The sequence below is a fragment of the Cryptomeria japonica genome, chromosome 11, assembly GCF_030272615.1.
Source record: "Cryptomeria japonica chromosome 11, Sugi_1.0, whole genome shotgun sequence".
Taxonomy (NCBI): Eukaryota; Viridiplantae; Streptophyta; class Pinopsida; order Cupressales; family Cupressaceae; genus Cryptomeria; species Cryptomeria japonica.
This window is the reverse complement of record NC_081415.1, coordinates 552593846-552609664: the sequence shown is the minus strand read 5'-3', so window position 1 is coordinate 552609664 and position 15819 is coordinate 552593846. Positions and strand designations below refer to the sequence as shown.

The 15819-nt window shown below is 35.9% G+C and overlaps 1 protein-coding gene across 3 annotated transcripts; it reads right to left on the bottom strand.

Annotated features, from left to right (window-relative positions):
* Positions 1 to 11896: 11896 nt before the first annotated feature.
* Positions 11897 to 14525, bottom strand: LOC131050282 (UDP-glycosyltransferase 85A1). Of its 3 annotated transcripts, none has more exons than XM_057984485.2 (4): positions 14082 to 14525; positions 13842 to 13961; positions 13126 to 13691; positions 11897 to 12380 (listed from the first exon to the last, which is right to left on the bottom strand). In XM_057984485.2, the coding sequence occupies exons 1-4, from the start codon at positions 14344 to 14346 to the stop codon at positions 11997 to 11999; spliced, it is 1335 nt and encodes a 444-aa protein (XP_057840468.2). In that variant the 5' UTR covers positions 14347 to 14525; the 3' UTR covers positions 11897 to 11996. The 3 variants fall into 3 exon arrangements, with proteins under 3 accessions (XP_057840468.2, XP_057840469.2, XP_057840467.2); XM_057984486.2 differs by having other exon boundaries at positions 13842 to 13958; XM_057984484.2 differs by having other exon boundaries at positions 13842 to 14524.
* Positions 14526 to 15819: the final 1294 nt, after the last annotated feature.

Genomic DNA, 15819 nt, shown 5'->3' with positions numbered 1-15819 from the left:
TTAAGAGAAAAATTTGCACAATGCATATTAAATTTTGAATTCATATCAACATATGAATCTACATTATCACACCTATCAACCGCATATGTATTTTCATCTTGTCCATCACTCAAATCAAATACAGGGAAAGAATCAACAACATATTTATCATAATTCACACCCTCAAAAACATCATTAGTATCAAAACATGTACTGGTTCAGTGTGAGAGATTGAGCACATTTTTGGATGCATACCTCTTAAGATCAGCAACTAAGAGTTCTGAGATTTGTTCACTACTTAGTGGACCTTCTCCTTCATTTTCATTTTCCTTGGCTTCATCTTCTGTGTTGTAAACATTGTCCCAATTTGATAAAGGTATTAAATTTGCAGTGCTCATGTCTTTATGCACATTTATTTCATCATTATAACAACTTGCATTTGCATCATAACCTTTATCATGCTGCTCATAAAGTGTTGCTATATGTTGCAACATAGTTTCATAACTTTGGTTGCAAATATTTTGTGGATTGAACTTGAGAACAAGGTGATCTATATCTTTAAGATCTAAAACCTCAACGGGCTCATGATTATTTGAACAATTACTTATGTTCTCACAAGTTTCTTCTTGCTCTGAATACACATCCACACTGTAATGCTGAGAATAAAAGTCACCTTCAGCATCATAAGAGATATATCCACTCATTGATTCATCTCCATCACTATACTCAGTCGTGTATACATTTTTCAGATTTAGCCCTTTCAACCTAATATATCCATTCTTTAATGCATGCAACACTTTCTTCTCTCAAGGTTGTAGACCAATTAATTGAGTCAGGATTATCAAGCTCTAAGAATAACTCAATCCAAACAGATTCATGGGGTCTAGCATCAACTGAAAGCTCATTTAATGCAACTATAAATCTTTCATAGAAAACATATGATGACTCTTCCTTTCTTTTCCCTACTTTCTCTCTTAAAAACCAGATGAATTTATCTTGGATCTCTTGAAGACATACTTTAATCTCTTTATCAATTTCTTTCAGATTTGACAAAGAATTTTTAGATCTAGGAACTACATCTAGATCCATCAAGTTTATAACATTTACCGAACCATTACTATGCTAATATGTCTTTACTATTTTACAAACTCTCTTCAAAACATACGCAATCACTAATTTTCAAAATCATACATAGTTCTCACATCACTTATGACTGAAAAGTTTTCAAAACATGAAGTATGTAAAGTGCAAATTTCTTTTCCTTTCAGTGGTGACTGTTTCACCTTATAAGGAACAAACTTATTTCATGAATACTTTGAGGAATACATGGAGAAAAAATTGTTGTTGTTGTTCACTTCTCTTCTGACTAAAAATTTAAAGAACTCCTCCAAATATTAGGTTCATTCTTATAGAGTCGCCACCTCCCTGAAGAGGAATAAAATTTTACTACCGATCTTCACTCTGAACACTTTCGGATTTCTAGGTCATACCACACACAACAGAGTCACATAATATTGTTAAATTTCATAGCAACAAAAAATTTCGGGATACACACTTTCAAATCTGAAAATGACTTTTAGATTTGTAAACTTCTAAGACTCTTCCCCAAATTACTGTGGCGAGACTCAAGGATTCCCCAGCAGAGTTGCCATTTTTTTTATTCACCAAAACTAGTTAACCCAAGTTCACCTGCAATTGATCTATGAAATAGCCAATTTCAATCTATGAATAACCTCAAGACTTGAACAACATAACAAGGATCCTAATGATCCTCCTGCACTTCAGGTTCTGCTAGACCTAGGGTGGACACCCTTTTGATGCATAGAATTAAACCCATTACACACTTATGAAAGCATCAATAAAAGCAGATAGATCTCATAAAAAGTTCAAAAACAAGGAGGGTATTGTAGATAGGCTAAATCTACATTGACAACTCAACAATGTTTAAATCATGAGATGGATAAAACACTACCATAGAATAGAAAACAAAAGATATTCTGATTTTTTATTTTAAAATCTCTGAGAATCCCCAAAATTGCAAGATCAATGCCTTATCCAAGGGCAACAGGGTCATAAATCAAACTGTAAATAAAAACTTCTACTGCAAATCCATTTTCATAATTAAGTATTCCTGCATTAATGCCTTACATAAATTCATTACTAAGCTTCTTCACAAAATCATCAGATCTTGAAAATATATTCCATTATTCATGATTTATTACATAATTTAAATTCTTCCTAGAAGAATCCCTGCACACAATCACAACAATCTCCTTGAGATGACAAATTTCAGCATCCTTGAGGATTTAATTTGTAACAAAGAGGTATAAATCTAGAGACAATCTTGTGTGAATTTATGCATCCCTTGCATACATAAGAACTTGTAACTAGAAACACCTAGATAAAACTCCATTACCTGAAAGAAGACATTGCCCTGTACAATCTTGAAGAAAATTCAGAATTGGTAACACAGAAATCTGGAGCATTTCTCCAAAAAGTGTGGAACCCTTACAATTAAGAGGAAATGAGAATATGAAGAAGAGGGAAAAGACCAGATTTCATCAGAAATTGCCTAGTGTCCTCTTTCTCCAACTGAAAAATATTTCCTTCATCCTTCCCGTGGAAACTTCCCTCAAAATATATGAGATCTGTTGAAGCTAACTACAAAGTTGAATTCCCTATTCTAAGAGCTTTCAAACGGTATATAATATTTTTATATTTGAGTAAAGAATACCCCTCAGGCAAATTAATCTTGAATGCAGACCCATCATTTAAATTTTTGGATTTTGACCTATAGTCTGAACTATATTATTTGACTTTGATTTTCCCCTGGTTTACCCTTTGCGCCTTGGCAGGTGGCAGCCTGTGATTCGCCCGTGAATCCTACTGGAGCGCCACCTCATCGCCATCTCACCTGCCCTACCACTTGTCTGCCACATTACTTGCCTTGCCACTTGTCTGCCACGTTACTTGCCTTGCCACTTGTCCGCCATCGGACTGCCACCTCAACAGGACCTGCCAGCTCATCAACCACCTGGATGTGCCAGATCACTTGTCATTGGTTCGTGAAGGGTAATCCATCTGATCATCTCAAACTTTCTCACTCTTTAATCTACCCTACTCTACACGTGCTTTGTCACTAGTTCAGGAAGGGTAACTTTCGTGCACCTTCGCATAGCGACACAACAACAACCGTTGATCATCCTCGAACCTACAAGCTCATTAACTCGTCCTGTTACTACAAAATTAGGTTGCCTCAAGATGCATGTGTGCACAGGGTCCACCTGATCAATAGCTATCTGTTCACTGCCTCAAGATTCAATCACGCATGCGAGAGCCACCAGTCACTGAACTTGCACTTAGTGTCAAAAGCCTCAAGGCTTTGACACTATGGATATGTGTGCCTTTTCTTTTAAATACCTAGATGTTCCCATGCCCAGCCAATGTGGGATTATGGCTTTATGCCTGGAACTGCATTTTTCTTAGATTTCATTATGCCCTTTGTCAGTCACGTGAAAGATCCACAACATGGAGAGCTAGGGAAACACGTTTTGGGGAGGGGTTGGCTTGGAGCTGCAAATCTACATTTGTTAAAACCTTCTATGCCTCCCAAACACCATGCAGAGGGAAGAAAACACTTGCAGAGGTTTCGATTTGCATTACACCTACGAACTACATTTCCATTTGCATTAAAAGTTTAAATTGCCTCTTCATCCATGCAGGCCAAACACCTACCAATAGTATTTGCCGGAAAACTTTTAACACCTTTTCAATTTTCCATCATGCTCTGTGCAAGGGGATTGCAAGCAAGGTTCTATGGAGTTTAATTTTACACCTGTCGTTGCATTTGCAGAATAGTTTGTGTTGCCTCTTCACCACATAGGGAGGGCTAACTTCAAACCTTCTACTTGGCATCTGCAGAAATTTTTTAAATGCCCCTTCACCACTACGCAGGAGAGGGTGCTTGGTATTCAAACCTACCATATGCATTTATTTGAAATTTTCATGCCTTAGCTCATTTTCCACCTGCTATGTTTGACTTTGTATCTACTACAGATTTTTAAATGCCTTCCCCCACTCACAGCTATGCATAGTGGGACATTTTGACTAGCTTTGCATTTGCGAATTGCATTTGCCTCGATGTTTATACAACCTTTCCTACCACAACTCCCAAACACCATGTAGAGAGCTTTTTAAAATCCTTTTCAAACACCATGTGCTTGTGAAGGGAGGACGTGGGCATAGGTTGTGGAATTAAACTTTACAGCTGCTAAATGCATTGGTTTTGAAGTTTTCGAAGCCTCACTTAGCCATCACGCAAGGGGAGCTAGCAAGGGTCATGGATTTGGCAATACACCTTCCATTGTATTTTCTTAAAGACCTTTTGATCCTTTTTAACATTTTTCTCCCATTTGCCTGGAAGTTTCTTAATACCTTCTTTGTCTGCAACCACGCCTTCCTAGAGAGGGTTAAGGAATTTAGTTTACACCAATGTCAATAAAAGTTGCATATGTTAATTATATACATAATTAACATCAAATGCTAAGGTGGACTGGCAATCAATTTGCTGAAACTTCTAAACTCTTATCCATTCCATGCCATCTGCCAAGGAGAATGCTACCAAAATTCAAAAAACTTTGGTTTTACGTCCTTTCAGCTATCAAATAGCCAGGAATTTGCTTCAATGTACCATTAATGTCCATATTGGTCTTATAATATTCTCTAGCTTCTTCTATATCTCTTAAATCAATAAAACACATTATTTAAAATAACAATTTATACGTTGCCTAAAAAGACACATGAAGTGGCAAGTTAGGTCGGGCCCCAAAGTGGGTTTGGCTAAAAAAATTGTTTTCATGCAACTAACCATTGAAAACACCTCAGGAACCTTGAACATGCCTCTGGAATCGATCGACACCATTTTCTGATCATTAAACTAAGTTCTGCAACTTCCAGGCGCTTGCGCCACATTTTAGTATTTCAACTCAAAGATGCAATTTTACAACTAGTCAAAACACCTTTCTTGACTTCACAAACTGACAAGCGTAATGTCTGATATATAAGAATTCACTGTACCAAACTATTTCTCAAGACGAATCACGGGTGAAGAAATATTAACGGTCAAAGATAACCAAATGGCTTTGTTAGCACTATGAACTTGATAAAATCAATGGGTAGGGACCTCAAAATGCCTTTCTTAAAAATATCAAATGATCTTCGTAGACCCCCAAATCTGGGGCATAGGTACCTTGAAGTAAAAAGAAGACTTTGGAATGCTCAGTTTGACCAGGAAGGTGATAGGGTGCAAATAGTGAGCTCATGAAAATAGCAACTTTAACTGATGTAGCGAAGAAAGTGCAGAAAACTGAATAAAGTGGCTTAAGAAATCATCTTGGAAAACTGATCAAACGGATTGGCTATGACTTGAAACTTGGCATATGGACTCATCTATATGCATAGAATTCAATGTACTTTGAATTTCAATAGGAAGATCTACTAGTCAAAAGTTATAGGTGCTCAAAGTAGGCCACTTAATAAAATCTTAATATGCGCACAGAACAACTTTTAGTCCACCCCTTGAAATGGGTACTTGATGAAATCATCTAAGCTGAAATTTGAAAGTTGCAAAATACTTCATAGGCCAAATGAAAGGTGTAGAACAATATTCCAAGGCCTTACCACTTAATAATCAGCTGGCTCCATTTTACACTTCTTCAAAATAGGCCTATCAGGTTGACTCATTAGGTGGTCCTTTGAAAGTGCAGATGCAAAATTTTTAAATGGACCTCCCAAAAATACTCAAATTTTATGAGTCCCAACACCTACATCTATTTTGAAGAAGGTATAAATCTCTCTAACCCCTTTGTATCCTTTTTTATCTACATATTTCCTAGCTGAGCTTATTGTGGAAGTCAATTCCTAAGTATTTGTATTCAACCACTACCTCCAAAGGGTTGCCCTTGAATATAAACATGACCTTGGTCTTGTTGGTATTCACTTGCATCCCAACTTGCTGACAAAATAAGTCAAGATCCTTCAAGTGCTCTCTCAAACCTTGTGTAGATTTTGCAATAAGAATAAGATCATCAGCATATAAAAAAATTTCACCACGTAGCCTGCCAACTAGATACCTTCCCCATTTGTATTGTTTAACCACTCTACAAGTTTATCAATATATAAGCCAAACAAAGTGGGAGATAAAGGACACCCTTGTTTCACCCCGATGTTGCTGTCAAAACATTCAGACATTCTATCTTTAGTTCTGATTTTAGCTCTAACCTGCTCATATATTTTGTGAACAGCAGCCCTAAGTTCCTTTGGAATCCCAAGTTCTTCGATTCTACACCAAAGCTTGTCCCTAGGTATAGTATCAAAGGCTTTTTCGAAGTCCATGAAGCAGCAAAAGACTTATTCACCTTGATTATCCCCCACTTTCTCAATGAAATGTCTTAACGTAATACAATGATCAATGGTGGAGTGTTTTGAGTGGAAACCAACCTATCCTCTAGCACTTTTTCCCTCTTTTTCTGCCCATTTACTAATCCTATCTTCTATCATACTCCCAGAAAATTTTCCAAAGAGGGGCTTGACCATAATAGTATGGTAATTAGAAGGATTATTGACATCTCCACTTTTGTGGAGAGGAATAACAACACTAGTTGTCCATTCAACTGGAAAGTTGTTTCGGATAACTCTATTAAAAATCTGCTTGATATGTGGAGCTAGGAGCTCTACTCCCCATTTTAAAAATTATACTTGTAGACCATCAATATTATGTGCTTTACCACTTGTCAGATTCTTTATACCTTGTTTGATGTCCATTACTGAAAAAAGTTCAGCTGAAGTGTCAATTGTGGGTGGATTCATTTTCTCATTTGTTCATTCATAGAGGAGCTTTGCATACTCCATCCATTGGACATCTGTGATAATATTTTCTGTGTGTTTTTTCTTTTCTTGTAATTCCCTCCAAAATCCTTTGGGATTGTGTTTCCCCAAAGCAATTAGTTCCTTCTTTCTTGTGATCATAAAACTTTCCTTTTTTGATTTTATCAATTGTTTGTAGATTAACTTGTGTTCCTTGTTTGATTCTTTCCCTTTAAGAGATTTTTTCGCAGCTTTGTACTCTTCGTCATACCAAGGATTAACTGGGAATGTATTTGACACCCTCTTCACAGGTTTAGAACGCTTACATACCATCAGAGCTTTGTGTATTAAAGGAATAAACCTATTGCTGCTAACATGCTCTTTTTCCCTCTTCTTCCCCTTGTTCTCTATGCAGTTGCAAGTATTTTTCAAGAGCTGCCTTGAAAGTGCCTTGAAAGTGTCCCTGTTTTCTTGATTTATAAGGTTTTTTCCTTGTGTTCTAACCTTCCTAAAGGCATCCATATTCTTATTTTATTTGAATTTAAAAATACCGTAACTAGGAGGTTTATGGGGCATGGAGCAAGTAGCCATCCCTATTCTTATTTTATTGCAGACCCCAAACCCTAACCCTAAACCCAAATCTTCTCTTCTTTCACGTAGCAGGGGTAGAAAGCGGAGAGTTTGTGGCTTTAAGAGGGATTTATGCCAGTCCAAGTTTAATCTCCATACGTCGACCTGCTATCAATAAAACCGCAATCCTCTGCCCTTACAAGAGTATAACGAGATGGCATAAATGATTTTGTCAGAGCAATGTTTATTTAGTTAGTTTTTCGGAACTTTTAATTTTTTTTTCAAAATAGCTTTCACAAAATTCACGGCATTCTTTAAGGCACGAATAAAGGTTGCTCGGCTCACAGATTTTATTATAGAGGCAACATGTCATTTTAATCCTGATCCTTAAGATGAGGCATTCTACAACACTCCACAAAGCCATCTACCATGCACCAAACTGTAAGGAGTATAAAATTTTGGTTTTTTTTTGTTTTAAATGTCTTTTTTAGGGCTTGCTTTCTTTGTAACAGTTGTAACTGGTGCATTAAGATGGGCGACTTCCTTGACGGACAATGGGTAGTTTCTCGATGGACATACTGCAGGATTCATGGCATTCCTCACCATCTATGTTGTCAAGTGCTTCCGCCATTGCTCCTGTTATGTTTCTTCCCATGCTTTTCCCTTGCATAACATATTTCTATAGTTTCAATTTCTCTAAACTTCTCCATAGGTATGCATGTGCTTGCCTTATAGGATCCTATTCATATGTTGCATGGAAATGTTGGTTTCAAAGATTTTAATCTGAAAAAGTATGTTTTCAGCACCTTGCTGTATACTGTTGGATATAGGTGTTTATGGATTTATCTTTACGTAAAATACAAATATTGGAATGATACTATGTTTTCTTAAGACTTTCGACTCTTCAAAGTGATGAACAACCGTAGAGGAGAGCTAGAAATTGCATATTTCATGAGAACGGTACACTGCAAGTTACCTCAAAATTTTCATTCAATTTTATTTTATCTTTTCTAATAAATGAAATATCCCCAGCTTGAAAAATTTAGATTTCAGAAGTTTAAAAAATGTGCATGATTGCTAAAGCTGAGTGTGTTCTTTTAAAATTTCTCATTTTCAAGCAGAGATTGCGGTCCTTACGAAAGTTCGACACTGGCACCTTGTTACCCTCCTGAGGTGCTGTGTCGATGGCAATGAGAAGCTACATGTCTCTGAGTGCATGCCACAGGGGCCTCCTAGTGAACATTTCTGGGCGCAGACAGGGCTTCCTCTTTTGGATTGGAAACAAAGCCTCAAGCATTACACTAGATTTTGCACAGGGTAGGAATATTTGAATAGCCTAGCACATAAGAGCTTCATCCACAGGGACCTCAAGCCATCAACTATACTTCCGGGTGATGCCATGAGAGCCAAGATGTCAGATATCATGCATAGACTTATTGTAGGGGAAATGGGTGAGGTCTCATGCGGTCTTTAAGTTTCTATTTTAATGAAGATGAAGGTCTCATATTACAGGAAAAAATATGTTAGAGTTTTATTTGGAATCGTCCTTTGAAAAATATCAGCTCTTATTTTTTGGGACTGCATATTTAGCTGGTGAAATTAATGTGGGGCTGTAAATTGTCCCATTGGGATGGGGTTATAAATCACCTCACTAGCTTAGGAATGTTATCTGCCACTTGTCAAACATCTAATTTTAGAGGGAAAATGAGATTTTTAATTTGTTTTTATCACTGCATACAATATAGAAGACAAAGATGTGTATTCATGAGATCATCAGCTTCCTTAAATTTTGGAGCTTAAACTTTTAAGCTCAACTGCACTATAAAATTAATGCAACCAGCAAATTTAAAATATTCCTAAAAAATCTCAGCAGCTTCAACTCTATTTTTAAGAAGCATCTTAAATTAATATAAACTTTTGAATACTTAACACCAGAATATGCAAGTAAACAACATAAATTTTACTAAAACCACGTGTTAATAAAATTCCATGCATTTGGAAGTCAATGGTTGGTGACATTTACACATTTGCAAAGCATTAACATGCATTGTCTTTTGCATCCAAGATTTTTTTCTAACCATATACAACTTTATATCTATGGATTTGAGCATAAAAATAATTCTATTTAGTTAGATTCACTTGTGTTGAGCTATATATCACAAGTCATTACTTATAAAGAGCTGCATCTCGCCAGATTTTGGTACATTTATTTACATTTTGTGATTGTAGATAATTCAATAGGCTATTTTTGTACAATGGTTTCCAGTAATGTCAAATTATTAATGCTATGTGTTGTGTTCACTTCTCATATTTTCTATTTAGGTGATTGAAAGGTTTTTGACTTTCAATGCAAGGTTCATTTGTTGGAAGTGGTTTCATTCTGAGAGGGGAGGGTGAATCAGAGTGAAAAATTTCAAAATCTAAACTCGATAAACTTGATATAACCTTTAAGATTTTTCTTACACAATAAAAGTTTGTATTAGATTAGAAACATAGAATTGCTAATCAAAGATATTCAATCCTTTCACGATCAAAGAAGAAAGATCAAAATACATAAACTACACAATGTGCATATGCTCTATGTGACACATCTTTTACTGCAACTAACTGAAATTCTCATGCAATTATCACTGCAGATTTTTACTGACAATAATTTACATATAAATGAATGACATTATGTATCAGAGCCTAACCAAATGAATAAACATGGAAGGTGACAAAAATTCACAAAAACATTACACAAAACACGAATTTCATGAGTGGAAAAACCCTCATGGGGTATAAAAAACCACTCGTAACCTATCATCTTTATTCCATCTCAAAACTTCAACTTATCAAAATGGTGGAGTCTCTTCTCAACACCTCCTAAAAATGTCAACCATAGTTCAAAAAAAAATTCAACGACAAAGTGCTTTGATGGAGTCTGAACTCAACATCTTATAGTCTTAAGAACCTGTGAGAAGTTGCTCTCAACACTGACCCTACAACTACATTGTATCTGTAGTTCCAAAATCATGGTTGATGACAACTTACAGGAACAATTCTATGAAAGCTAATTGAGCAATACACTGTTGATTAAAACTATTTAACATTATATTACAGAATCACAAAAGCACTTCTTTAAAAACTTCTTACAAAAACCCTCTTTCTGTTTTCAATATTTGACACAAAAATACTAAGATAGAGCAACTGAGAAATGTTTCAAAGACTTTTCCTTATTCACACACCTCTCAACTTCTTCCATTTTTAAAATATATATATATGAGCATCTCTTCTAACATATGAACCAAAAAAAAATGCCTTTCTTCAAAAATGAAATACTCATAACTGAAGAGCTGTTATGAAACTAACTTCTTAACCAACTGTCAAAAACCCTTTGATTTAACATTAATCCGAATCTTGGTTTTGCTTGTAAAACTTAAAGAGTACCTGTCTATGCTGGCAAAAAGTCAAACAAAAGAATCTGAAAAACCTGTATGGAGCGTAAACATCTTTTGCTCGAAGTCCACTTTCTATGCATTATAATGAAACAAACCAAACCAACTTCTTCTCGACGATCACTTTCCTGCTCATGATGATGTGTCAAACCAAACCAACCGCAACAATGAAGCAACTATCTGGTAGAAGCTGCAAAACATACATGGCGACTAGGGTTCGAAGATGCTTTCAAAAGAAAGCTAGAGTGTGATATACAAGCCCCAAAGTAGATAACAAAGATATTTCAAGTCCAAAAAATATCAAGTGCCTAATGAAAAGATATTAACCAAGTTAAAACTGCCCACATGCCAAAGATATGCTATTAATCAAGTAGCTCTTGTGAAAACCATTTGCCAAGTGGGACAACTCAACCACTACAAAAACGTAAGTCATAATTGCCAAGTGTTACAACCAAGTACCCCTGTAGGCAAGTAGTCACTATGAAAAGAGCTACACATAGACCAAGGAGTCAAAGATCCAACCTGTCATCTTAATCACTACATGCCGACATCAAGGACAACAATGAAAGGTAAGAGACCAACATCATTTTGGATTTAAATTCTTCAAGTTCTTTAGTTTTTCTTCTTTCAAGATTGTCCATTTTTCAGAGTGATGAAGAAAAAGGTGCAAAAGAGAAAGAATGGCCTAATCATCACATTAAGAACATTAAAAGATAAACATTAATTCGACTTTTTCCTATTTTATGATTCTAGGTAATGGAAGCACTCTTAAGAGTGACATGAAACTCATCTCAAAAAAATCTTAATAGTAGAACCCTATAAATAAATAAACTAGAGGAGTTTAATTTTCAATTTACAATGTAGGGATTTAATAATAAAAAAGACATGTAATGTCTAATAAAGAATTTTAGTAAAGAAAATTAGAGTCTAGTGAGAAGTTTTAGAATTGAATGAGAGTTTATGTTAAAAGAAGTAAGAACAAGTATAGTTTAAAAGTTTGACATTAGTACAAAGCATTTAAATGTACTTAAAGTAGTAAACTAACATAAAATAATATAGCATTTATATTAATTCCATTTAAAAAGCTCCCAAATCATTCATAATAATGAATGATATCTCCTCTTATGAATAGATTTTAGAAATTCTTCACACATTTGATTTTGCTATCTTTTGCATATCTTCTATAAAAGTGTTCAGGTTTGTATAAGAAGTCCCTCCTTCCATCACTGCTTTACTTGCTACCTTTTTCAACCTTACAACATTTTCTTTCAATTCCTTTGCAAGACAACCTTCCATTAGATTTCTTATTGTGCTCTCTACCACCTCTTTTGTCACTAATTTGAATTCATCTACATCGACACCTTCAAAATCTAAACCAAATTTCCAAATGTCTTTTACAAATCGACAATCAATAAATTGATCAGCAAAATAAGGCCATCCAATAAGAGGAACTCCCATAGAAATTGCCTCTAAAGTAGAGTTCCACCCACAGTGCATAAGGAATCCTCCAAGAGAAGGGTGAGAAAGTACCTACAAACGTAGAAAAACTTATTTAAAAAAATAAAAAAATTAAGGCTATAATATATTAATGGCGTTTTGAAATTCAAAACTAAAAATTAGCGACAGCTTGTTTTTTCTTTTTTATTTAAAATAAATGATGATGCGTGCATTATCCCTTTTATGTGTGGCACAGCCTGTCGATTTAACCGTATTGGAGCTAGTGATAGTGCTAGGGCGAGGAGAAGATAAGGTCAGAAAGAAAAACTGTAATATGTACTACAAGGAGACATTTAATATTTTTTTTTTAAAGTGATATTCTCTGTTGGTGATCTGGTTTATTATTGCATTCCACTATTACGGATTGAAAACTTTTAAATTCCAACAAAATTTTCAGGGAGAATTTTGTTGCATCGGAACAATTTCTTTCTTTGAGATGGATTTGGGAGAAATATTCTGAGATTAAAAGTTCTTTCCTAGTAATTCCAGCCAATCAAATATTCTTCTTTGTTGTTCCAATAGTTGGCATTATTTTGAATCAATTCTAATCTTCTGAACTTTTAATCGCCCAATTCCTATAGTCAGAACTATGTGGAGATATAACTCTTGGATTTCTTATCCTATCAGAGAACAATGGCGGAACCATTCAAGAATTAATCATTTAAACCAGGGAATCTGATAGCTTTATGTCTATATCATAGAAAATGTAGCAAGCTTTTCACTAAGGAATTTACCATATTTTTGTACAACAAACAACAGCACGTAAAAAGAACCTTACCTTCAACTGATTCGTCCAACTAACGATAAGAGCTCGATCCTTGGTTCGATCCTTGAAGCCCTCAGGTAAATCAACAGACTTGCCTTCTGCTATATCTGATCTCAGGACCCATAGGAACGGGTACCCACAAGCCTCTAGTCCCAGAGCCAGCTCATGCAATTGCCTTTCAGATTTTATAGCAATGCTTCCAAAGGAAACATATAACACAGACCCCTGCTGTTGAGCGTCTAGCCATTGAAAGCATGTTTTATCCTCTTCCCACATGCTGTGCATGGAATTCCTACCTTGTAGGAAATTAGGAAGAAAGACAGGGCCAATTGCCAGAGCTGGGCATCCATTTACGCTGAGCCCCATTTGTGCTTCTTCGCCTCCTTCCAACTCCTCGAATGTGTTGACTAGCACGTAGTCTGCTATGTTTTGGATGCGGGATTCGTAGAGATAGACACTGTAAATTATTTCTGAGATATGTTTTTCCCGGAAGAAGGAGACGATGTCAGTTGGCCTGATCGGTGGGAGTTTTCCGGGAAGGCATGTGATGAATTTCTCTTTAGAGTTTAAGTCCTCCTCTGCAATTACAATGCTCATCATGTTAGAAGAGATTAATCGTCCGATTTGGAATTGCATTTCGAAGATTAGATGTAAAACAAACCCAACTCTAATAAGCTCAAGGTAAGGTATCACAGAGCGATTGAAAATAAAAAATTCATGAAAAATACCTTTGACAGGGATATGGCCCTGAGAAAGTAGAAAGTTAGCGTTTGCCTGAACAATGGAATTAGCAGTACCACAAGTCCAGAAGACAACCCTTGGCACCCCTAGACTTTTAGCTACCTCTGCTGTGCAAGAGACGAAGCTATCAGAAACAATACAGGTGATTGGCGGGACAGACTTATCTGCTGTAGTTAACAGACTTTCAATAGCAGGGCCCAAAGCTTGCAGTGCAAGAAAAAGCTCACCAAGCTGGGTAGTTCGACCATGCTCGGGCGGTAAGCCATCTGAGATAGACAGAAATCTAAATTTGAAGCCCCTTTCTTGAACCTCTCGGTCACGTGTAGCTGCATCTTTAGAAGCTGCTTTTAAAAGGCGCTGGTCCATCCATTCAGTAGTAACAAACGTTATGAAAAAGCCTCGTATGGCCAGCAGCTCCGCAAAATTCATCAGCGGATTGATATGGCCTTGTGCAGGGAATGACACGATTACTGCGTGCAAAAGAGGCATCATTTTGAGGCCGCTGTCTTCAGTTACTCTCTGCAAAATTGTAAACTGATCCAATGTACTTACTGGCTTACTATTAGCATCATATATTTCCAAAACGGTGGTCTGACAGATCAGAACATTATAAAGACCAATTTGCCAACTACGAAGTATATACCATAAGTATCTGAATCAAACTCCCAATAATTTTCGAAGGCAAATTGTATTTTTCACTAACATTTCGATACAGCTGGGCACCTTAACTCTTTATAGTAGGTGCTAAAACAGAGTTAGAAAGACAAAAACAAGGTCAGCCGTATAAATCTAAGATATTGTTTTCTGAGAAAGATGCATTTAGAAAAAATGTCTTACGACTTGCTTTCTGAGCGCGACTGGTGTGATGGTATGCCTGTGGGACAGCGGCAGAACCGCCCTTACCTTGGCTTCAGGAGCACCAAATTGCAAATGTGTGATGGAGATGATCTACAATTTCAATTTCAAAAGGTGTTCAGAAATGGCTGTGTAGTGTGAAAATAGGAATGTCTTTCGACGTCGTTACCTATCTTTCAATTTCTTAAAGAAATTGGTTAAATTAGTAGAAAGAATCGACGAAGTTGTCTATATCACATGAAAAGTACGCAGATTTATAAAAATCAAGGAGAATTGTGGACCTCAAAAGTCTCTTATCTTTTCTTTTACTTGGCAAGCTTAGGTCTCCTTATATTATGCGGCTCAACATATTTATATGTGTATGAATCACTAATTTAACTTTTCTAAAGTATATTCCAAGAGAATTTACAAATTTCATATAGGAAAAATCTAATTTATATTTTACAGTGTTGCATATAGTAATGATGAAAATTGTATATATATATTCTTTATATTGATATTTTCGGATAACGACATTTTTATGTATCGATTAATGTACACTGTTAGAATGCTAAATTAATTATGTCCCAACTATTAACACAAGCTAACTATAAACCCACCTCCAACAGCTCAATTTTATCCTCAGCCTTATCTTCAGCATTAATCAGTCCAACCTTATTTCCAACTATCCATTATAAATGGTGCAGCTAACCTTATGACACAATTTATTATTGTAAAATTTTATAGCTGTGGCTGCATAGGATAGATCTAGCTAGGGAAAAAAAAAGAGCTCGCACATCCAATGCATAGAAGATGGAACAGAGCAGTTAAGAAAATGAAATTGTATTAATTCATTATATTTTTACATTATGCAAAATGCATATTTATACAAAGAAAACCTCAACCACAAGAGCTGAAATTACGGTGAGGAGACGAGTCAGGAAACCAATATACCCGCATGCAATCTGGTATTTTCCATAATTAACGGAGAAGATTGCATTATAACAAAGGTTGGATGCTTAGTTGGAATTAACGCTAACACTGGTTGGCATGCAAACTAGACTGCAGTCTCACCATAATCTAGGAAGCATGCAATAGGTAGATCACGAAGTTGACTATGTTGCATGACTG